Consider the following 25,854-nt stretch of genomic DNA (forward strand, 5'->3'; position numbering starts at 1 on the left):
CAGGTCACAGCTTCCTTCAACAGATTTAAAGAATTGAGCTGAATAATAGACAACAAAATGAGAATAGATTTTTGGTACCAATCGTAGCAATTGGTAGCTTACTACATGCATTTATTCAGACTCCAACTGTGGTAAACTGAGTTGGAGGTAAAAACTTGTACAGTTATCTCAATCTTCTGATTGCCTGGGGATATTTTTTTCAAGTTCAGCCTCTAAACAAGCAAAGACACACAGAAAATGTGGCAGAATGTCTAGGTAGTTGTTAGCAGAGTCATCAAATCTGGTAGAAATATTTCATAAATTCCTGCCTGTGGAATTAAAGGTTAACACTTTCCCTAAAAGAGCTCATTGAGACAGAAACTACATTTATATTGATGTAATTGGCAGAGATTTTAACTACTACCTGCTCCAACTTCTCCCCCATTCCCAGCGGCTTCAGCCCCTCATTCCCCTGCCCTGTCCCTGATACAGTATTCCTGCTCCTTCCATGCTGACCCGCTTATCAGCACCTAGGCACTTCATGATGTGGGGGGAGGTCCCAGCTAGTCACAGCCTCTCCATTTGGAGGTGAGGAAAGGAATTGTGGGTAGCTGCCTAAGGCCTTTTGTGAACCTGTGCCTTGGTCTGTAGATCTGAATGAGAGAGAAATATTCATTTAGTTCTGTGAATAGCAAAAGACTTTTAAATGGAGTGTATGAGCAATTGACTCTACTTTTCAGTCTTAAAACTGAGTTCCTTGAGAGGTTTATTATTCTGTTTCAGTGTGACTGCTTTAAATTAAGCAGTAATACTGAGAAGAGTGAGGCATAATAACTGGATCCACCCTTAATTTATGACCTGGGAATACAACTTTTGAAGCTAAACTGACATTAAACATCTTCAAAAGCCACCATGATCAATCCACTCTGTAAAACCATTTAAAGAAATGATACCAGTACAGAGCATTTCTGTAAAGGAGATTTCCAAATCCAGTGGAGTGTGTAACACTAAGATATTTTTAAAAAATGAAACCAAATTTGAAGCACAATTAGGTTAAACTTTTCTTGAAAGTATTGATTGAGAGCACACTAAAAAATATGACATTTGTTTTTGTCCCCAAGAAGGAAGAAAAGTCAAAATATTAAATATTTTTTTATTTAAAAAAGGACAATTTGACACTTTTGATAAAACAAAATATTTTGTTTAAAAATTATTATTTGAAATTAAACATTTTGCTTTGATATACTGACATTTTCAAAATTTCTGATTATCAACATGTTCACTATATCAAATGCTGATTTGAAACAAATTGTTTCATTTCAAACATTTTTGTAAAAATCAGAAAATTTTATTGAAACTCGATATTTTGTCAGGAAAATGTTATGATCAACAATTTTTACTTTTCTCTAATAATAGTGTAGCATAAATCGTATATGTTTTGGAAAGTTCTTGTTTTGGTGGAAGATGAGAAGCTGATATTGAGGACAGATTAGAAAATTAAGCAAAGATGTTTCTAAGAGAAGAGCTTGTCAACATTTGTTGTCCAATGAAATGAACAAACATTTCAATCTGAAATATTTCACATTGCTTCCTTTTATTTCCAAACAAATAAATCAAAATGAATTAAGAAATGAAGCAAAACAAAAAATTAATTTCTAAAAAAGGAGTGAGAATTTTTGTGTGTGCGTGTGTGTGTTTAAGTTGGGGGGAGGGTATTTTCTTTCACCCTTTTCCCTAGAAAAATGGTGGGGAAAAGTTTTGTTGCTTTTTTTGAGAGAGAGAAAGAAGAGTAAGATATCCATCCACCATTTTGAACACAAAAAAATCATTTTTTTTAAGATTTGATCAAAATTTTATCAGCCAATGATTTTTATATGATAATCCATATCTTTGATGAAAATATTACTGGGATCAAAATCCATCATTTTGTCCAGAAACATTTATTTTTAAATATCTTACCACCATAGACAATCCTGAGTGCTAATTGAAAGAAAGATATTGTAGATACCAAGCTGATGCATTATAAATCACATAATGAGATAACAAGGAGATCATATAATAGTATGAATTTCTAATTCCAAACTTACAGTAGACTATATGTGGTACATTACACAGTCAAGAACTACTGGGATAAACTGATCTCAGAATCAAAAATAAGGTTACTTTCTGTGTGGTGAGAGAGCTATTAATCTTTACACCTTTGAACTTTTAGATTCCCTTATCCTTTGCCTCCCCCAAATACTTTGTTATTTTTATGTTGCTGGCAATTTGTTTATCATCTGACTGTCTCCTTCTCTCCCACTTAAGTAAAAGTCTCACCCACCTTTTCTCTTGTTGTATGCCAGTTTAGGTCCAAATACTGAGAGGTAATGGGCACAATTATTATGTGTAATATCATAGCTCCAGGTGTTCTAATTATGCTCCATTGTGCTAAGTGCTTTACAAACACAGAACAAAAAGTTCCCACCCAAGGAGCTTACAATCTAAATACAAGATGAGACAACAGATGGATATAGAGAAACTGGTGGGACAGTACAATGAAATAACATTGGTCATCATGACAGGCTGTGGTCTTGGCACACTAGTAGCCTAACCATTTTCAAGTCTTTTGTAGGTATCATAGCCAACAAGAACTTGAGGGATTTGAAAGAGAGTGATTTAGTTTTGCAGATGTTTAAGGGGAATATGTCCCAAGCAGGAGGGGACAGAGTGGGAGCAGGCATGAAGATGCTTGTTTAAAAATGTAAACAGTGGATGATAGAGGCTGGCATCGTTGGCCCATCAGAGGCTGGAGTTGACTTTTTGATAGTAAGTTAGAGATGATAGACAGTTGAGGACAGGTTGTGAAGGGTCTTGAAAGTGAAAACAAGGCAGCTAATATTTGATGTAGTAGAGAAAGTGGAGACATTCAAAAAGAGTGGTGATGGGGTAGCAGAAGGATCTTTACTGCAGCATTTTGAGTGAATATGAGCAGGGCAAGATTACATTTATTAAGGCCTGAAAAAAGGATATTGCAGTAATTGAGATATGAGACAAATGAGAGATTTAGTTGGATAGATGGGTAGGAGATGCTGTATTTTAGAGAGCTTATGCACAAAGAAACTGCAAGATTTACAGAGAGTTTGTACGTTAGGACCTAAAGAGAGGTCCAGTTGGAAATGATGCCCGTAATACAGGATTGAGTGATATGCAGGCTGATTCTGTGGTCCATAGTGATTGAGAAAGGAGGCTATTGGGAGGGTTTGTGCGGGAAGATTAGGAGCTCTCTTTTAGCCATGTTGAGCTTGAGCTGATAGTTAGATATCCACAGGGAGCTATCAGACAGGTGGAGATTTTAGTTTGGATATAAACAGACCGCTCTGGAGGAGAGAGAGAGGTAGATCTGGGAGTCAGACAGATAAAGCTGATAGTTGAATTTATGTTTTTGGAGGAGATTACCGAGAGATAAGGTGCAGAGGAATCCATTATATTTGATGTTAGTGAATAGTGTGCTCACTCTGCATCCCTCAGAATTGGACCTATCATATGCAGATAAAACTTCTCAAGAGTATGGCCAATGGCAGATATGATCAGTAAAAGGAAAAAATGATTAAGAGATTTTTTTCCCCACTGTTGACTTTTAGAAAGATTGGCTGCACTTAGTGATAATAGCAAAAGAATATCAGCTTTTCCGCTTGTTTTCCAAGTTGTTTCCCACTCAATTACCTGTTTATGACAATGAATGACCAGTAGATCAATATAACATAATTATGTTATTTTTATAGGAGATCTAGGTGTATGTTTACCTCTTGGGGTAGGTGCATGTGTAAACCTCTCTGCTTATTATAGTGTGTATGTCTCTACATTATGACAGTCTAATTCCTTTTGCTATTCATTTAGTATTGACCAACCAGCTTAAGGTGCTGAGTGACCATGTTATAGCTCTATTCAGTTTATTATGTGGTTTATCAAGTTGCACATGCAAAGAAACAGGCAGAGGTTTTATTTATTTATTTTAAAATCAGATCATTAGGAATAATCAATTGGCGAACAGTGTTAGACCATGTAACTTTAACTTTATTACTGTTACCTTTCTCCATCATCCCCCACCCTTCCTATTACTTGTGACTGATAGTCTGTAGTCTGCAGGGATCGTGACTTCTTATAGCTGTACAGTGGGCCCTCGATTGTGATTGAGGCCTTTCGCAATGTTATAATGCAAATAAATAACAACAATGCAAACGATAAATAAATGGATGCCACTTATATTTTGTGAGAGGATACGTCAAATGGATGTTTTCATTCTTATCACTCAATAAGCAGTGTTTTTATGCTGTGGATGAGTTCACTTCGTTGTGAAGGCAAACTAGATTTTAATTGGCTTTAAACATGTATCCAGCGTATAATTGTATTGTTGTCGCTGCCTTTTAATGTACCTCTTTAATATGTTTCGTCTTCAAAATAGCTGTGAATGCAGGGGGGACATGTATGAAAACTCCATTTCTTCCTCTGGGAAAAACCAAAGGTTACAAAGCAGCTTGTCATTGCTCAGGAATAGCTAGCATGTAGCACATATGGTGATGGCACAACTTGCATGTCCATTCATTGCTATGAAGTCTAATTAAATAATTATGGCTTAGAAGTTCTTTCATGCAAATGCTTTTAAGATACTTTCCATAATTATTGGAAGTAAAAGAGATATGGAAATAGAATTTTTTCTTTCAAGTGATCTCAGATGAAGAGTATGGCATTATACTGTAGCAGCATGTTATTGTTTCCATTATGTATTTTAGGTTACTATTATGAAATCCCTTCCATTGGAGCGATAAGAATAAACACACAGGTACGTCTATAGTGCTTGCAAACTGCAAGTACAGTCATAAGTCAAAGAAATGCTGTTGTCACAGTAAACAGTTTACAAGAATTACTTTTGGTTTGCCTTATAAGTAAAATGAAATACATCTTTTTTTAGGTATAGTTGCAGAGTGAAACAAATTTGAAGGTGTCCACTCATAAACCAATATAGAACATTTACCCCTTATCAGATCCCCATCTCAGCTCAAGGAATGCAAAAGCCAGCTCTAAGTTCTAACGCTATTGTTTCCAATAGGTGGTGTCCTGAGCAAGACCCTTCAGTGGAAGAAAGACATACATAGTTGCTAACCTGATGTTTCAACCCGTTATGGCCTTAACAGAACATTGTGGAGACTTACTTACAGATGTTACTGTGAGCAGTCAAGTCCTGAATAAAGTGCCTAAATACTTTCTTGCCCTCTTCACACACTTCCCCTAAGTCCCCTCGAGGCTTAAGAAGCTTCAGTCTCAGGCAGTTCAGGGTTGAGAGCACCACCTACATGTCAAAACTCTCAGCACCATCTGTATTGCCCAGTCTTTTCAAAATGGACCACAAAACTGCACCTGGAGGTCTTGGTGTCAGTTTTACTGCAGTGTCAAAGTTTTGATGCTTTTGGTACTTCAGGAAACTAGTCCAGTGCTCAGCTCCACTCTTCTTGAAACAATACTCAGCATCACCTATGCTTAGGAGCCTAACCGGGCCTGCATCAAAAGTAGCACACTCAATTAATTATCTGAAGATGATTTCACCCTGGTTTTCTAGCAGCATCCAGTCAAGACTACTGATGACTCCAAGAGCAACAACAGACAACAACAAACCAGCCCTTCAACCCCTGAAGACAGTGGGAAATATCAACCAATCTGACCATTCATTCATGTTTACTGCATTTCATCTATACAGATTCTAGACACCAGTAGGTGTCCTTGAATCCTTGGTTCCACAGGACCACCGATTGTGTTTGAGATGAGGTCCACATTCTACTCCTCCAGAGCATTTGGTGCAGTTGTCAGCACTAATGCCATTATGTCCCATGGGGTATCAGACCATTTTTGGAAGGCCTTAATCCTGCTTCCCCAGTACTGACATTAGCATATATGAATAGGTATAGATGAAGACATTCAGGAGTGCTGCTTGGACACAGAGAATTCAATGGACCATTTTGAGTCTTGCCTTTTGGGCTTGCATCCATGCTACATGTGTTTACAAAGTGCTTAGAAATCATCATCCCAAAACCACACAGAATGGGGGTACATGTTTTCTTCTATGTGGACAATTATTTAATCAAAGACAAAAAATTGGAAGCAATTCAAACATGAGTCCCTGGAACCATCAGGTCACCGGAGACACTAGGGTTCAAAATAAAGTATCCAGAGTCCCAGCTTTTTCTTCAGAAGCTATTGGAATACATGGGTGCCCTGCTAGACTTGAAAAGTTCTACCCCAGGACTGTATTTTGGATATTGTAGAACTGATGGGAAATATTTTCTGGAGCCAGCTGGAACCAGTAAAAATCATGCTGTAGATATTGGGTCTGAGGGTGTCCACAGTATTTATAATTGATATACCACACAACTTCAGTGGACCCTGAAATGCCAGTGGTGTCAAGCTACACTGACTTTCACATTACTCCTGGATGATGGATGGACTCCAAGCCATGCTCACTTGGGGCAGTTCAGTGAACGTCTGTAATTAGGAAAGGATTTGCAAATTCCTTCCTTCAAATTGTATTAGACATAGGTAGGATTAGGAAGCTCACAGAAGGAGGGGTGGGGGTTACATTAAAAGCACTTGGCCTGTCCAAGAAGATCATTTGCACGTAAGTTATATGGCTATAAAGACACCCCTGAATACACCGAGGACCTTCAGAGACCTGGTATCTCAAAAGATGGTCCTGTTTCAAATTGACAATCAGGCTGCAACATTTTACATCAACTAACTAAGAAAGTCTAAGACCAAATCTGCTGTGTCAGGAAGCCCTGCAGGCTTGAACTGTAGATAGTGCCTTACAAGATATTCCCAATGGTCACTTACTAGGCTGGGAAGGAAAATTATTGGTAGTGTTCCATAGTGAACCCACATAAAGCGGGCCTGGATATACATATGGTATATCTATCTAATTTATCTATCATAAATAGTTCCAATACACCATCTCCCATTTGTTTCTGAGTGGACACAGTGGATTGGATTTCTCTCAAAGAGTTCTGTTTGCAGCATCTCCGAACAACAAACAACTGGTTTTCGGCACAGTACAGTAGGAAGCACTGAAATGTCTACTACATCCATTAGTGAGGGAAGCTAATGTATATCTTTCCTTCACTAGCTCATGTATATCTTTCTTCCATTTCCTGTGTTAGCAAATTTCCAGGGCCTAGGAGAAAAGGCAAAAGTGGATCCTTTTGCCTGTCCCTCACAAACTGCTGGAGTGTCATCTTCATCTGTATTGTTATTGTTCACATTATTAGATTTCAAATGAGAAGTCAGTCAGTCGTTGTTACCGTTTTTGATAATTTTAGAGGCATCATTGTGTTTTTTCAGTAGTGGTAATCTGTTCTGACATGTAACTTTGGAGAAGGTGCTTATTGGTAATTGCTCTCTGATGATATACATCATAACAAATAGCACACCCCATTGTTCCCTCATGCACTTGAGGGTTCTGCAATGTTGTTGTCATATTACTATTACACCTAAAATTCATTTTTTATAGATATATGCTCCAGTGGAGCTGCTGACTCAGAATACCCCTTGTTGAATCTAATGTGATATGTAGCACAAACCCAAGTGTGATCTGCTTTGATGTATAGCTACAGAGAGCAATGAATATACGTTTTTTTTCTATTGTATTACTGGTGTTGAAATCATGCCCTTATACTGACTTCACTTTATTTTTTGTCATATGTTTTGTTTTTTTCCTGGCACTATTTTTGTATGTTGATTTGATAATGTCTTGCCTCTGATGGGCTTCTTGCTCTTTTTGACAGGAATATTTGGACGTTTTGGGGAGACCGATGGTTTTAGCTGGAGATAAAGCAAAACAAGTCCAGTGGACCAATGTGTATTTGGATGCACTGGTATGAGCTATATTTATGTAGTAAAAAGAAAAATATCTTTTTAGTATAGAGCATTTTGAAGTGTACATGCTTATAAGTTTAATATATCCATTGCTTTTAAATCCTAAGAACCTTACAGTACTCAGCTGAAATGCATAACTTAAGTCAACACTTTTTTTTATGAACTATATTGTGGATAAAGCAGAGTATTTTGTATATATGGAAAAAACATTTATAAAATGAAGAGCTCTCCCATTTCTATCTACCACCTACAAAAGACTCAAACTCCTCCATCCCAAAATGTAACATTTCTGAGTTGTCATAAAGCAGCTTTCTGAACTACTATTATACCACTGGACATTTTCTGCCCTTGCTATCCTAGCTGGACATTTTCTGCCCTTGCTATCTTTATCATTTTCGTCTAGTATAATGACATGGATAGACATGTGATTTATTCCAGAAATACCTCCCACACACACATCTCTAAATGCAGCTCACTGCTGCCATAAAACAAACAAATGAAAAATATTGTTTTCCAGTTATGGGCCTCTGCTCAGCAGAGACCATCACTTGTGCTAAATTGTCTGGAGACCTTGTTCTGTGAAAAAAATGCACAGTTGGGAAAATAAACTGAAAACCAGCCAACTCATTTTCACATGGCACGTGAACAGGATTTGGACTCCAGAAGTACGTGGTTATTGCAATTGCCCACTGTCTCAGCCAACTGCTTGTTTAGTTGACTATTGTATGTGATGGAGGAAACAACCAAAAGGGCATAATCCAGCACTTTCCAAGCTGCTAGCTTATCATTTGGGTCTTTTAAAACAAACATACGCAGGAAACTATGAAAAGCTAACTATTATTAGCAGCAGTCAGGACTTCTGAAGTAGATAAACTTGCTATACAAACTTTTAATCATGCAGAAATTACTGTAAAATCATCTGAAATCACATATTTATCCAAGTTCACATGGTCATCTAGAGTCATGTCAATATCCACTTCTTCCTGCCTGCATTTCCTTAAAATATCTATTTTTTTTATCAGTCCATCATGGAACAGTGTGTGATATAGAGGAAACAATGTTGTGTCATTGCAGTTTTAATAGCCAGAAGTTCATTGACCACATTCTCTTGGTTGCTGTTGAGGTACTTACTGGAAGTATAAAGGATGTTAAGAGGAAAGTTCATATGTTCTGTACATATCCTGTTCTAAGCTAAATTTGTAACATGGGTGTCAGAGGAGATCTGGTTACTTAAACAAAAAGAACAGGGATAGCTGCAAATAACCATTACATTGGTTTATGTTTTGAGTGGGTTACAAAAAGTTTTCATTCTAAACCTTTACTTAATGTCTTTGCCCATGTATGTAAACAAGCAAATATTCTCTGTATAAATATACTTAAGCAGAGGTGGACCCAAGTTGCAAAATTCAGATCAAGGCTAGTGTCTGCGGCTCAGTGCTTAGAAAATAAAGTGCCAAACATCTAACCACTCTGGTAACTCCAAACCCTCTGATCTGGTAAGTAAGCGTGCTGCCCTCTAATCCGATGCCGATCTAACATGGCAGAAAACTATGTGTTAGGGAATCCCCTTAACGCCTCCTGAAAATCTCCACAGAGTTGAATAAAGTATGGACATGCTGGGTTGAGGACGTAGACCCAGATCTTAAACCTTCTAATAGTTTGAGCCTGTTCTAGTGGAGGGTCTGAATTCAGCCCATGGCAGAGGGTCTCTGTTCATGAAAGCTGGATCTGGTTCAGGATCAGATTTTGAAACCCCACTCCCAGTGTTTAGGGATGTTCACATTTAGGGGTCTAGTTCAGGCCCATCTCTAATAATAAGGGCACTTGTTATATATGTTTATCATAATATAGCTCCTGGCAGTGACCGCTGTCTCCTCTTACCCCTATCATTTAACATCCATCAAGGGACTGTTCTAGGTTCCATCCTCTCCTCCCTCTAGAGTTTATACTCTCTGTTTGACTTCATCCACTCTGAAGGTTTCATATACTGCACTATCTTTATATAGGTAATTCCCAAACTGACCTCTCCAGTCCCTGACTTTTCTCCTTCTGCTTGGTTTTGTGTGTGTAAATGGAGCGTCTCCAAATAGAACCCCTTATCTTTCCACCAGATCCTTCTCCACCACCTCCCTTCTCCATATTGTCTGACAGTTCCACTGTCTTTCCCTTCACCTGGGCTCACTCCTGCAGTGTGATTTCTATTCCTGCTTTCCCCACATCTAGCCTCCGGCTAAGACTGTCACTGTCACTTCTCCTTCTTTTATATGGCTTAGCTCTGTCAGTCAGTGCCAAGGTATCCAGACTACTAAACTACTTGTCATTTATCCCTTTGACCATTCTTATATTTTCCTGTCTGATCTCCTCACATCGCTATCCAGCCTCACTAATCTGTCCAAAAGTAAGCTCAGGTAGAGAATGGATCAGGGTGAGCACCTGTGGGGAAGGACAACTGGCAGCGGGTTTTGGGTGAGCACATCTGAGGAGGAGTGGTTTGGGCTGAACGCAGCTGGGGAACAGTTAGGGTATAATTTTCTATTACTTTTTCTCAGACCATATCACCTCTTGTTCTTGAATCTCTACACAGCATTATCACACCACTCATCCTATTCAGGCTCCTTATCCTGAGCCTGGTTACGCTACATATTCTGTTACCCACCTTGACCTCAGCTCTCATTTCCTCCTACTCCCTGTTTTGCTCAGTACCTATCGCATTCCTTTCCCCCTTTTGCTCCCTTAATTTTTTACCGCTCTGCTTTGCTCCATTTTCTGCTCCACTAAATATCCACTTCCACCTCCTTGAAATGCCTCTTTAAAACACATTTCTTCCAGAGATCGCTCTTACCTTCCTCTCCCCCCTGATAATCTCTCCATGCCCTTCTTACTCTTATTCTGTGTCATATTTTGTCATAGTTTGTCTTCTCTATGCCCTAGAAAACTGGCTTTTACATCATAAACTCTTCATAGAAATTAGTGTGCCTCGTTACCATGCATTTTGATTACTAATGGCTCTCTGCACTTTATGTTAAATTATAAGACTTTTCTTGATGATACTTCTCTAGCATCAGTCATCTGCCTGCATTACAGTGATTAGATTCAGGCCACCCAGATATACCCACAGTCTGCTCATGCCTGGATGCTACAACCAAAATATCTTCACATAATGAGTGCTCTGGCTAAATTCTTGGCACTATCACCTTCCAGAAGGTTATATATGGCAGTTTTTTCCAAGTGCGATTAGTGTACATCATTCCAGACATACTCCCTTTTTAAAAGTATTGCTTTTGGGAATGACATTAGGAAACAATAGAGATGCCATAAGTAGCTTAACCTGCTGTTTGATGTTTCTGTTTTGATTTGGCTTAATTGTTACTTTCCTTTTTCCTACCCCCCTGATTTAAGGAGTTGAGTTTTTTTCATAACTGCTGCTAATTAGAGAATGTGTGAGAACTAATGTATAGATGTCAATTAAGTCTCATCAACCTACAGTTCTCTTGAGTTGAGATATTATATTCTAATTGTAGAACACCACTCATCTTAAACATTGAGTTATTACCTGTGTGTGTGGGGCGGGGAAACCTTCTTATACACACACCAGTAAATATATTAACACATTTTTTACCGAGCAATGGAAACTGGAAAAGTATTAATCAAATAGTTTGTTCAAAAAGTATTGCACAATGTATTAAATACAGTGTTTGACAATTGATCTTTAATACCATTTAAATTAATTATTCTGTTAATAGCTTTTTGGGATTTTTTAGCAAAACGAAAGCCCAGATTTATATCATGGGCTTAAAAAAGGTAATCACTGTTTTTGTCTTAATTTATTTTTGGTTAATATTTGTTATTAATTATGGATTTTTTTCATCCCTTATGATTATTTTCTAGGAACTGGGCCTTGTCATTACCGGGACTCTGCCTGTCTTTAATCGAACAGTAGACCAACAAGGGAACAAGGTAAGCTATTACTTAAAGCTGAAAAGTAAGTTTCAGTTACGTTAATAAAACTTGATGTAGCAATCCGTGTGGAAATAGATATTTCTATAAAGAGCTGTCTACAGTATAACTGTTTTGTACAACTAGAAACAAATGGTCACAGCGAGTTATCTGATAACCACCTGGGAACAAGGAAATGCAAATCACATTGCTTGTTCTGAGTTTCAACATATGATATCACTTGATCTGTCTGCATGACCTGGTGGTAATGAGAATGCATTTGGGGATGAATAATTACATGGGAAATAGGTGATGAAAATTCATAGGTCTTTCAAAAAGAGAAGCCTAGAGACATTTATAAAATCCATAGAAGCTATGAAATTTCATGATAATAGGCAATAATTATAATGATGCTTGGACTTCAAATGAACAGTCAGTTTTTCTAGGGCATTGCCAGCAAAATTGGGTGAGGAAGAAGAACATCTGTTTTTTCCCTTCCATTACATGATAAAAATGATTCTGTCTTACTTTATAGAGTGCTTCCTGCTTTTCTCAGAGATGACACATCAGATTGTGTGTAATAAATTATATACAGAACAAAACAACCATATTTACACTGCAGAATGAAGCATCCAAACTTGTCTGTATACATACACATATCCCTCTCTCACCTTTGTATAGCTTTACTTGTCTGTTATGTAGACTATAAATTCCTCAGGGCATAGACCTGTTTTATATGTATTTTTGTGAAGTGTGTAGCAGAACTGTAGGAGACCTAATTTAAACATTAACATATCAAAAGAGAGATTAGATTTTAATTTACATACATTTGATAGCTAGAAAGATTGACATCTAATTATTAGATAGGCATAATTCTATTATTTGTCCCTGTATAGTGTTGAAACCATGTATGTTTTTTGCTGCATCATGACACTGCTTTGTCTTTTTTTAAATCAGGCCTAGAGTATATTCTGAAGTTGAAAGTAAAAATTCTCTATATTTGACATAGCCTCAGCGTTAATCTGGGCCACTTAAACATCATCATGTACATTTTATTCAGAGTTGTAAATGAGAAAGCATTTCCATTTTACTTTTATCCATTTGTGGATTGAAGTATGCAAAAGCTTATTTTAGCCAAAATACTCCTTTTGATTTAAATTTATCAGAGACCACATAGGCCCAGGGAAAAAAAAAGATCCATATTAGATCCATAATGTTTCTCAAACTAGTTTATGATAAGCTCCTTACCCTCTCCTATTCAGGGTCAAGTTCTTATACTCTTAGTCATGGGATAGTGCTGTACCTCAAACTGATCCCATTGAATTCACTGGGTCTGCTTGTAAAGTAAGGTACTAGTCACTCAGTAAAGGTTCCTGAACTCAGCGGGGTTCTTTGGGGAAATTAAAACTCTATTACGTTTCCTAGGTAGTCTCTGCCGCCTTCCCCAATATGTATTCCAAACCCCTGGAGTGCCCTCCATGACATCCATGGGGATTGGAATGGGTGGAAATGATATTATGGAGATGCATGACTCCTTTTTCCAGATAGTACACAGTACATTCAGGCTTTGATGTTACTATGCTAAATACAGTGGCTGTTGTGTTGTTTGATTGATCATTACCTTACCATCAAAAGTATGTACTGATTTTGCATGTCTCAATTTTTGAGTATCCAGAATGAGACTCCTAGTAGTTTGTGCCTGAAGTTTTCTGAAAATCAGATCTCTTTAGGGGAAAATCACAAGCAGGATTTTAAAATCTTGGCTGAAATAGCTAGAAGCCCTCATCAGGACTGGGACCCCATTATGCTGTATACTGTCCAGACACATAGGAAGACATGAGCCACACACCAAAGAGCATGTTCTATTTGTACCCTCCTTGAAGAAGGGAAACTTGAAATAAGATTTAATAAATAGTATATATTGTAAATGTTCAAAACATGAGAGAAAGTTCATAAAGACTTTATATGTTGTTACTATGCCATTTAAGAACATAAGAAAGGCTGTACCAGGTCAGACCAAAGGTCCATCTAGCCCAGTATCCTGTCTACCGACAGTGGCCAATGCCAAGTGCCCCAGAGGGAGTGAACCTAACAGGCAGTGATCAAGTGATCTCTCTCCTGCCATCCATCTCTACCCTTTGACAAACAGAGGCTAGGGACACCATTCCTTACCCATCCTGGCTAATAGCCATTTATGGACTTAACCACCATGAATTTATCCAGTTCTCTTATAAACGCTGTTATAGTCCTAGCCTTCACAACCTCCTCAGGTAAGGAGTTGCACAAGTTGACTGTGCGCTGCATGAAGAAGAACTTCCTTTTATTTGTTTTAAACCTGCTGCCTATTAATTTCATTTGGTGACCCCTAGTTCTTGTATTATGGGAATAAGTAAATAACTTTTCCTTATCCACTTTCTCCACATCACTCATGATTTTATATACCTCTATCATATCCCCTTTTAGTCTCCTCTTTTCTAAGCTGAAAAGTCCTAGCTTCTTTAATCTTTCCTTATATGGGACCCTCTCCAAACCCCTAATCATTTTAGTTGCCCTTTTCTGAACCTTTTCTAGTGCCAGTATATCTTTTCTGAGATGAGGAGACCACATCTGTACACAGTATTCAAGATGTGGGCGTACCATTGATTTATATAAGGGCAATAATATATTCTCAGTCTTATTCTCTATCCCCTTTTTAATGTTTCCTAACATCCTGTTTGCTTTTTTGACCGCCTCTGCACACTGCATAAACATCTTCAGAGAACTATCCACGATGACTCCAAGATCTTTTTCCTGACTCGTTGTAGCTAAATTAGCCCACATCATATTGTATGTATAATTGGGGTTATATTTTCCAATGTGCATTACTTTACATTTATCCACATTAAATTTCATTTGCTATTTTGTTGCCCAATCACTTAGTTTTGTGAGATCTTTTTGAAGTTCTTCACAGTCTGCTTTGGTCTTAACTATCTTGAGCAGTTTAGTATCATCTGCAAACTTTGCCACCTCACTGTTTACCCCTTTCTCCAGATCATTTATAATAAGCTGAATAGGATTGGTCTGAGGACTAGTTACCCCTCTCCATTCTTATAATTTACCATTAATTCCTATCCTTTGTTCCCTGTCTTTTAACCAGTTCTCAGTCCATGAAAGGACCTTCCCTTTTATCCCATGACAGCTTAATTTACGTAAGAGCCTTTGGTGAGGGACCTTGTCAAAGGCTTTCTGGAAATCTAAGTACACTATGTCCATTGAATCCCCCTTGTCCAGATGTTTGTTGACCCCTTCAAAGAACTCTAATAGATTAGTAAGACATGATTTCCCTTTACAGAAACCATGTTGACTATTGCCCAACAGTTTGTTTTTCTATGTGTCTGACAATTTTATTCTTAACTATTGTTTCGACTAATTTGCTGGGTACCAACATTAGACTTACCGGTCTGTAATTGCCAGAATCACCTCTAGAGCCCTTTTTAAATATTGGCATTACATTAGCTAATTTCCAGTCATTGGGTATTATTAAGTCATAATAATTTTGTGGGCCATATTTATGTTAATGACTTCAATGGAGATATATCATACCTTTTATACTCCTATTCTGTTGCTTCTTGAAATTGTTACCCATTTATCCATGAAAGTATTTTTTTTTATATTGGAACCTGCTGTTTTCACTTCAATCTCCACACCCCCTTTTTATTAGCCTTCTGGAATATTTTACTCTGAGGCTGGTGTTAATATTATTCCATTTATTGGCTGGTGTGGAATAAGGTCCTTAAAATCCATGCAGCTGCTCTTTTCTTCCTGTCGGTTAATCAAGCTCATATGAGTGCAGTAGTTGATCTCCACTCTCACATAACTAAGCTGCTCTTCATTAAAAGACCAGCTGACTCTCTCTCTAGGTATGTATCACCCCAAAAAAGTTTTAAGTAGCACCTGTCATGAAAAACAAAAAAAGATCAAACCAAAATTAAGATTGAGCTGCTACATGTTTGCATGTGTATTGTCAACATGTTAAAACTGCCACTAACTTTTTATAATCTTACCCCAGAACCAGCTGATTCTTGGAGTTATGGGAGTTGATGTCTCTTTGGAGGACATAAAAAAACTGACACCACGGTTTACAGTAAGTTGCCCTCTTCTGTTGGTATTAGCTGTTTCCCTATTTTATGAATGAACTCTTTTTACACACTTTCACAGACCATCTAACTGTGGGCTAGATCGGAGTCGGAAGATCACCAGATCTCCTATAACTTATGCTCTCCTTTCCTCTGATCACTTTAGAGAGTGGTTACTTTCTCTGTAGCTAGTATCAGTGCTGCTCCACAAAATGGTCATCAGGATGCAGCTTACTTGCACAATACACCTGTCTTCTACTGGTATTGAAAGTAGCAGATCTTAAATCCCCTGGGGAGACCACAGAAAGTGCTGTCATCCAGATGTTTGGTCTATGTAGTATTTTATTACACTGTACACAGTGTACCTTCATTATGAAGTTAGTGACCTTTCTTTCACCTCACATATTACTTTGTATGCTAGCAGGTATAATTTATATCCCATGTGTAGAGCAAGATATTTTAGTAGTTAATTTCTAATAACGTTTGTGTCATCATTGAAAACAAAAACCATAGAAATATATATTTTTTTAAAAACTGGTAGGTGAGACTGATATCCCCCCCCACACACACACGTACTTCAGTTTTGCCTTAAGCTGTATATTTTCCACATTCTGAATATTATTAAAAAGCCATAACTAAATCTTCTTCATTAGACTAAGCCTAATAACAGTGCACATCATTTCTTTTTCCTTTCAGTTGTGCCCAAATGGTTACTATTTTGCAATTGACCCTAATGGTTATGTTTTGCTTCATCCAGATCTTAAACCAAAGGTATGAAAAATCTTCTATTTTATATCACTGTTGCTCTGGAATTATTATCAGACATAAGAGAAGCATACTGTAAGTGCTGATAAAGGTGGTATACAGCAATGGTGAATATCCCGATTTGGGGTTTGATCCAAAACCCACTTTTGTCAATAGACCCCCCTCTGATTTTACTAGGATTTGAACTTTGATGAAAAATGAAAATCAGACTGTCCACTCTTACCCCATTATTGTCAAGCATATAATTTGTTACTTTAATAATATAATAATATTAATAGCTTGTGATAACAGCACTAAAGTTGATTCTGAAGTGTATCTTCTTTTGGGGGGCGGGGAAGGATTGTTACAAGGTGACCTCAGGAATAGAACCCTTAAGAGTTTATTTCTGAAAATGTTTATTTTATTTTATTTTATTCTTTGTAGCTACCATATATTTAGTTTAAAGAAGAACTTTCATACTGAGAAGAACTTTCAAACATAAAAATTAAAGACAAACAGCAATACCATTATGTTTGCTTTTTTCATATTTTTCCTTGCATATTTCCTAATTACTAGAATTGTGGTCTGATTGAGAATTTGTCCAAAGATTATTGATTGCTAGGGTTTGGTTTGGCCCACTATAGAGAGATAGTCAGCTATGTGGAATTTAGATTTAACTCTAGATCTAATCCAGGATATAAAATTTCTTAAAGTTTGGAGATGTTCAGATCAAAGGTTTTGGTTTGTGTTCATCTCTGCTAATTATGACCTTGATCCTGCAAATATTTATGCACTACATAGCTTTACTCATGTAAGTAGCCTCATAGACTTTAATTGGACTTTTCACATTAGTAAAATTATATAGTGTCTAATTATTTGTTGAATCAAAGCTTTAATTTGTGTTTTAACACGGTTTTGCCCCATCTTAGTCCATCTTCTTGTCTCTTTTAAGAGACACTGTCAGGTGGCCTAATCCAATAGAAATATTTCAATGAGTTTTGTATTACTTTCTATTATTGTATTGTATTCCTATTGAAACATTTTTCAATAAACATTCCTCCCACAGTGTCGCAACACACACACTGCAGCATTGTACAGTGCGCAAGAAATTGCAAGTCAAATTAAATAGAAACTAAAGAAATAAATGTAAAAATGACCAGACCAGAAATGTGTGAAAGGAAAAGGGGGAAAATCCACCAGGATAAATAGTGAAAAACAAATTAGATTTTAGATTTTTCAGCTATTAATATTAAACTTGCTATTAACATTATTAGGACAATTTATGTTTAAATATATGGGTGAGATTCTGCAAATGCAGAACACTCCATGCAGGGGGGAAGTGGGAGCTAAAGTGATTCTAGTCCACCTTTATGGCCTTCTCATCCTGGACTGCTCCTGAGTTCCCTGCATAACTTAGCCCTGAGGAGCTATCCCCAGCTGCCCACAGGCTGTAGGACTGTCTGTAATCTCTGCAGCCTTTCCCTCAATATACCCCTCCTTGTGATGTCATCTATGGCAAGACTTGCAAGGTCATCCTTGGAAGTCCTCCTTATAGCTGTCTTCCTCAGTTCCTGCACCAGTGGAATCCTACTGCAGATAGAGCCATGGCTTTTAGAGCCCTTTAAACTTTTCCAGCTTTTTTACTTACCCCAGGGGGAACCAAGGATTGGTGACGACCTTATCTGTGGTGCATTTTATCCTGCAGGATAGTTATCACTCTAAATTGGTCATCTGAGAAATTTATGTGTGATGGAATAAACAGAACATTTTGAAGTACTTACCAGGTCTAACAGAAAGGGAAACTGATTTTGGAAGGAAAAAGTATAATTTAAACATAATAATCTCTAATGATAAACAAGGGGAAGAAATAGAAATAATGTCTGATAAAATAAAATGGATTTATAAAACTATTGCTTTTTGTCTGTGTTTTCTTCATTTTCAAACTGGAATTAGTGTAAAAGTTCCTCTTTAAAAGGAGAGAAAAGGAAAAGTTGGATTATTGGTTTAATAATTTGCATGCACTTCAGTTTAATGGATAAGTGCATTAGGCTTTTGATGAAGTGTAAAGGACTCCCTTAGTCAGCTTTCACTTGATGAATTAATATGTTGAATAGTTTTCAGAGAAATAGTAATTACACTGATGTCATATATTAATTGCTCCATTACTGGGTGATTTTGTTTTCATTAAAGGTTATTAGAGGTCTCCTAAGAACAAAATGGTTGGGGCAAGTGTCTATTGTTGTTTGTCGCCTTTCATGCAACTGATATGAGCCCGTTGTTAAAGAGACAAACAAAATGATTCAATGCATTACTATTATTTGGGGGCCAATCTTGCTAGGTGCTGAGCACTCATGTCATCTTCCATTGATGTCTGCCAGCACCCTGCAGGATTAGATCATTTGTTTGCTAGGGTGCAGGCTTCCAGGTTTTCCCTATGAGTTTAGGCTCTTTCATACATGCATCCTGATGAAATGTTCTTAAGAAGGGAATTAAAAAGTATAAAAAGCAAAGAACCATGATGTATTCTATAACTAAAAATTTTATTACCATTCCAGCACTTTAAGAGTAATTTCTTGAACTGCCTTTTAAAATAATATCATATTCACCAAAACTCACTTAATCTCATGACTTTAAGATTGGTTTTCTTGGAAACCCTAATTTATTTTCAAATATGGATTTATTTTCAAAATGTACTTCAGTACCACATAGTAGTAGTATGGATTTTTTTTTAATTAAAGGGGGTTCTGAAGTCCAGTGAAGATGAGTAGAGATGTCCCCCAAGTACTTCTCCAATGGCTGTTTCATAATGTTCTTAACAATTTGTTATTTCATAAATGATATATTGTGTTTTATGTCCTCTGCAGAATGTGCAAACTGAGTATTAAGCATGCTTTCATTTGTGTATTATTATTATTAACAGCTGTACGGACTAGACTTTATTACTGCCAGTTTGTTTGGGGTGGTGCATGCACTTCAGACTGATACAGTAACTATCTTCTCAAACTAAGGTACACTACAAAGACAGATAGGTATAGAATGCCTGATCGTCTCTTAACACACTATATTAATTTTTAGTTGAATTTTGTGATTGCACTTAATATACTAACGAACAACATCTTAACCCTCTTTGCCAGAAATTGTTCAATAGATGTATACCAAAACATACCTACGCATTTACCTTTGAAGAGGTGAGGGTGTGCTGGAGTGTCATTAATTCCTTCTTCTGAATGTCTTTTGCTTTCCTTCCTAAAATCTGTAACCTGAAAATCAAAACTGGTTCAACATAATTAACATTTTGGAATACTGCCTTACAGTAACAACTCACAAATCAAAAACCCCACCATTTACTATGAACTTGTTTTGAGCCAGAATGAGTTATCCCAAGGGATAGATCCAATCAGGGAAGTCAGTGGAGTTATACTGGAATAAATTTCTCTCAACATGTTCAGTCGTAATAGGATACAAATTCTGAAATAGATAATGGATGAACCCCTGGCTCTACTATTGATATCAACGTTCTTTCCCCTACTGTTCATTAAGGTCCTGCTCCAAGCCCTTCTATGAATAAGACTTTCATTGACTTCAGTAGGCTTTGAATAAGGTCCTATGTACTTTATGCACTTCATACTATATATATGTTGGATTTGTTTTTAAAAGAAAAACAAAAGGGAGGTGGTTTGTTTTAGGAGCAAATGTTGTGATGAGTGAGAAGAAATGTGTTTTTCTGTGATCTATTAAACTTGTGGCCAAATGTGTTGGTTATGTAGATGTAGAGCTCTCTGTTAATTTAATTCACCTGCTTTACCGTTGTTTGTTGTTTGTTTGTGCAGCTTGAAACATGTGCTGCTAACAGAGAACTCAGAACTCTGAAACTACTTTGTCAAAATGAGCTTAGTCTGGTGATTCCAGGAAAATACCCATTGGAGAAGAGTAGATCTTGAGGGTAGAGTATAGACCATAAATAATTAACTGTGTGTTAATGGTGTGAAGGTATAAATTACTACTTTTCTGTTACTTCAGCATATTGGTGTGGGCATACCAAAAGTTAATGTGAGAAAAAGGAGACCCAATGTCCAGGTAACTGTGGATGGAGGTGATCATTAGTGTGTTCAAATGCATAGAGTTGCAGATTAGATTTAGAAAGCTTCTGCTCTGCTTATTAGGAGGAACCTAACTAGGGAACTGTTTACTTTGACAAACAGCTTCCAAAGCATGAGGCTTGCATCCTTCTTTGTTAAATGAATATTGACGATGGTACCTGAAGATGTTCCTTTAAATTATGATGCATTACTAATAGCTGCTAATTAGAACTGTGCTGTAAACATTATTCTTCAGTCTTGGAAATGAATTTGCAGTTTGAAAAAATAGACTACTTGTGCTAGATTTGTTTTCATAAACCTGAAAGCCAGTGGAAGATTCTGCTTTGTTTTTGTGAAATTATTGCCAAGTCTTATTGCACAGTGTGTGCTGTATCATAACATCCTTGTGGAATTTTGGTGATTTGTGTAGCTTTCTGTGTGGAAGTCTCAAAGTGGTGCATATGTTATCTGTCACTCAGAGCGGGTTTCTTTGATCAACCAGCATAACTACATCTATGGTTAGAAGCCATCTCACTAAACATGGAAAGAAAATAAGTGACAGGTCATGCAATTTGAATTATGATAAATGTCCTTGCATACAAAACACTTATTGAAATACAAAAAAGAATGGTTTAACTATATAAATAGCAATGCAAAAAATTAAATACAGTATATAACATTAATATCCTACTCATATGGGAGTCCATCGAAGGGTGTTACATAATTTAGTATATGAAGTTAGCAGCTTATTTAAAGAAGACAAAGATTAATTGACAAGCACTGAAACTGTGTGAAATCCTGACTCCATTCAAGTCAGTGACATAACTCCCATATACTTCAACAGGGCCATGATTTTAACCACGATTCCGAACTTAGCCTGATCATGGGTTAGCTTAATGTATATAAAAGAATCTGACAGTCCACATCTTCAGATTTTACCCTTTCAGAGACAGGGTAAAACCTAAACTCTTGTAATTCAAAATAAGGAAGAGAGATGCCATATTCTAAGAATATGTAAGGGTATACGCCTGCTCCCAAAATCCTTTCAAAGCACACAATAATGACTGTTTAATGAACTTATTTTTATGTTGCTGCACCAGTTCGTTCTTTCTTTCTCTTTCTTTCTTTCTTTCTTTCTTTCTTTCACAAAAATAACATATCCTTGCTCTTCGTTGCCCAGGCTGAAAGTAGATTTGCACTAACCTTGCCTGCATGCTTCACTTCTGATGGTGTACTTCTGTTTCATTTTGTTAAGTTGTGTTCTTGTATGGTAATAGTGTAGTTGTGCTTATTTAGTCTGGTTGTGCGCACGTCTGAATGGGTAAATAGAAGAACAAACTTAATAGAAAGTTTGATTCTTCTTCACACACACAAAAATAAATAAATAACCAAGCAAATGACAACCTAGAGGAAGGGAAACGTTATGGAGCCCAAATACCTGAAAAATAAAACACATTCTTCAGGAAAAAAAAACCCAGTGGGAGAAAATATGGTTTTATGGTTAAGCTGTTGGACTAGGAGTTAATATTTCTATTCCAATCTCTAGTACAGATTTCCTTTGTGACCTTGGCAAGTCTCAGCATCCATGTTCACTCACTTCAGTTTCCTCATCTGTAAGATGTGGATAATATGTACTTCATAAGGATGCTGGGATAGATAAAGTACAAATGAGTCAAGTACTTTGAGACCCTAAACCAAACAGCAAGATGCATTTAATGCATATTTTTGTTGCATGAATTTCACTGTTTGTGTTTTAAAGCAGTCATCTAACCTCTGGGACTCCTTAACTAAGACTAGCCCAGGTTATCATTTGAGAGAAATCGTTTACGTTAATTTGATGTGATGTGATGTGATTTATTTTCTTCTCTTCTCTGTCCCTTTGTGTATTGGAATGGGATACAAACTTCGCAATGCCACTTCTGCCATGGCAATGCCTTCATGCATGCTGTTTGGGTTTGATCGTGCTATTCATTATCCATTGCATGTAAGGAAATATTTTTTTATTTGCTTTTACATTTTAGCCTTTTGCTATTTGTTGTTTTGTGTGATTTTGTTGGAAAAAAGTTGGTGAATAGCAAAAGAGAAACTTGTAATGAATTGTGATATGTGTTTTATTGATGTTGCATTAAAGTTGATTAATTGTATATGTTCTAGATGAACAAGAGCATACGATTCCTGTGCAATTATAAATACACATTTAGTGGTTAATTGTCTGTACTTAACCTAGAGTCCTTTGTTCAAACCTGTCCAATGTATACTTTCATTTCAAATATAAAATTCCTTCTGCTTCTCTTCAAGAGAATAACTCTTTCTTACTGAAAAAATGAAAATGCAATCCAGCCAATCATTTGCACTTTTGTTTCTCTAGAATAGTAAGAACTGACTTACAGTCTTTTATACCCATGTGAATTACATTGAATTACAGCACTCATATAACAGAGAGCTGGGCTATTGGCCCCCGGTACTCCAAAATCATTTAGATGACTACATTTCCTAACAAGATGTATAGGACATGATTCTCCACTCAGACCAATGTAAATTGGGATTAGCTACATTGAAATCAATGGAGAGAAACTGGCATCAGGAGGAGGAGATTCAGACCTGCACTATTTAGTAAAATATTCATATACTGTATAATGGGCATGTAAATTTCATAGAAAGTCTAATTTTTGTCCCGCTACTATCCATTAGCTGCTGCCAAAATGTGAGGGCTACACCTTGAGAACTTTTGTTTGTTAGGATAAAAAAGGATATGACCATTGCTTTGAAAGAAGACAGTTTAGACTTATTATCAAAATAAATTTAGCACAGTTGATCCTGTGGCATCCGGAAGAAGATGCCTCTGTCCCTTTGATCTAGCTGCCTAGTAAATTGAAGCTTAGCATATACCAAGCAATAATAAATTTTGCTTAGCTAATTACATCACAAGGAATGCACTGATGCACTGATTGGTGAAAGCTCGAATCCCCGTTTCATATGTAATGTCCCATTTATACAAAGCAAATTCTTTTCCACCGAATAAAAACAAAATACATTGGTGACCTGGTTCCTCTTCTGTACTAAATCAGTCCATAGTATCATGTTCGCAGGGTTTAAAAAATATGCCCCATAATCCTTTTTTCTTAAAAGCCTAAACTACATGTGTGCCTTACATAACTACTGAGTAACCAGGATTTTGCTGGGATCTTTTACTCCAGGACTAGGGATAGTTAGAAACAGATGGTTGTAAAATTATAGATATTAAGGGCTTGTGATTTGTTCAGCTACATTTCCCCCCACCCTGTACCACTTGATACATTAACAATCCTACATAGAGCCTTAATCCAGCAAACATATACAGTCACACTTAACTTCACACATGTGCATCAAGGATGGTCCAGTGACTAGGATAGTAGCCTGGGACTTGGGAGACCTGGTTTTAATTCTCTCTTTTTCCAAAGATTTCCTCTTTGGGCAAGTTACTTAACCTCTCCATGCCTCAGTTTCCATCTGTGGAATGGGGATAATAGTATTTCCCTACCTCAGAGGGGTGTCTTGAGGATAAATGCATTAAAGATTATGAGGTGCAAAATGAACATTTTGAGCCTCACTTAGAATGAAGTCACCTATGTGATCTGTGAATCACATATGTGATGCACATTGGCTGCAGCGTGACTGATTTTCTGTCAGAACCCACTCTGCACACACAACTTGCTTTAGCTATTCCTTTTATTGTGTCAACTCTGTAAAAAAAAAAAAAAAAATCCAGTGGAAAATTCACAAAGTGCTGCTGAAGCACAATGACCTTCTGTTTTAAAGGACACCTATGCACTGCTATTGAAGTAGCATATAGCAGCAGTTTTTTTTTCTGGGGACCCAGTTGAAGAAAATTGTTGATGCCTGCGACCCAACAGAGCTGGGGGTGAGGGGGTTGGGGTGTGGGAGGGGCTCAGGGCTGGGGCAGAGGGTTGGTGTGCAGGGGTGACAGCTGTGGGAATGAGGGGCTCTGGGTTTGGGGGTGCTCAGGAGTGGGGCTGGGGATTGGGTTGCAGGAGGGGATCAGGGCTCTGGGCTGAGGGTGCAGGCTCCATGGTGGGGCCGGGGATGAGGGGTTTGGGGTACAGGAGGGGGCTCTGTGTTTTGGGGGGGCTCAAGGCTGGTGCAGGGGATTGGGGTGTGGACTTACCTATGGAGGCTCCCTGTCAGCGTCGGAGCAGGGTGCAGAGGCAGGCTTCCTGCCTGTCCTAGCACCGTGGTCCACGCCACACCCTGGAAGAGGCCAGCAGCAGGTCTGGCTCCTAGGCGGAGGTGCCAAAGCGGCTTGGCGCAGCTCTCACTCACAGGCACCGCTCCCCCCCAGCACCCATTGGCCAGAAACCAGCCAATGGGAGTGCAGAGCCGGTGCTCAAGGTGGGGGCAGTGTGTGGAGCCCCGTGACCCTCCTGCCTGGAAGTCGGACCCGCTGCTGCCCGCTTCCACGGCGCAGCACGGTGTCAGAGCAGGTAGGCACTGCTGACAGGACTTTTAATGTCCTGGTCACTGGTGCTGACCAGAGCCGCTGGGTTGCTGAGCAAGGCGACCCAGTGCTTTACATGCCACAAGCCAGTACTGGGTTGTAACCTGAACTTTGAAAAACACTGGCATACAGAACATGAAATATGGAAGACATGTTTCTGCAGATCACGACCGTTTCCATTTTAGTTCTTTGCTCGTTTAGATCTTGGTTCAGCAAGGTACTGAAGTACATTGAAGTCAGTAGGACTAATAGCATGATTAAAGTTATATATGTGCTAACTACCTTGCTTTATCAAAGCTTCATTTATTACAAATTATATCTGACTTTTTGCTTGAGGCAACTATTTGTTCCATGAACACGTTTCCATAAGAGGCTCTTTTCATCTGACCTTACCTTTTGTCATTCCTTTCTCTTGTACTTGCTGTCCATTTCATCTCTAGCCACAACCAACTCATGCCATTGTCAACAATCTGCTGTAGGGTTCATTATAGTGGAGTGCAGGTGTTGATATTACTAGTTGCCCAGAAGACTTTCTCACTACCTGTCTCCCCTTTCTTTTTGGTGGCAGGAAACTTAAGGAACAACTCCTTGTCTGACAGGTCAC

At 37.8% G+C, this 25,854-nt stretch overlaps 1 protein-coding gene across 3 annotated transcripts in view; it reads left to right on the plus strand.

Annotated features, from left to right (window-relative positions):
- The window catches only part of CACNA2D1 (calcium voltage-gated channel auxiliary subunit alpha2delta 1), a 636,415-nt gene that overhangs the window by 542,833 nt on the left and 67,728 nt on the right, over positions 1 to 25,854 (plus strand). For all 3 annotated transcript variants that reach the window (XM_045030029.1, XM_045030036.1, XM_045030046.1), the window contains 5 exons: positions 4,752 to 4,801; positions 7,791 to 7,880; positions 11,770 to 11,838; positions 15,866 to 15,940; positions 16,629 to 16,703. In XM_045030029.1, coding sequence (XP_044885964.1) covers positions 4,752 to 4,801; positions 7,791 to 7,880; positions 11,770 to 11,838; positions 15,866 to 15,940; positions 16,629 to 16,703 — 359 coding nt within the window. The remainder of the gene's footprint in view (positions 1 to 4,751; positions 4,802 to 7,790; positions 7,881 to 11,769; positions 11,839 to 15,865; positions 15,941 to 16,628; positions 16,704 to 25,854) is intronic.

Source organism: Mauremys mutica, chromosome 1, assembly GCF_020497125.1.
Source record: "Mauremys mutica isolate MM-2020 ecotype Southern chromosome 1, ASM2049712v1, whole genome shotgun sequence".
Classification (NCBI taxonomy): Eukaryota; Metazoa; Chordata; order Testudines; family Geoemydidae; genus Mauremys; species Mauremys mutica.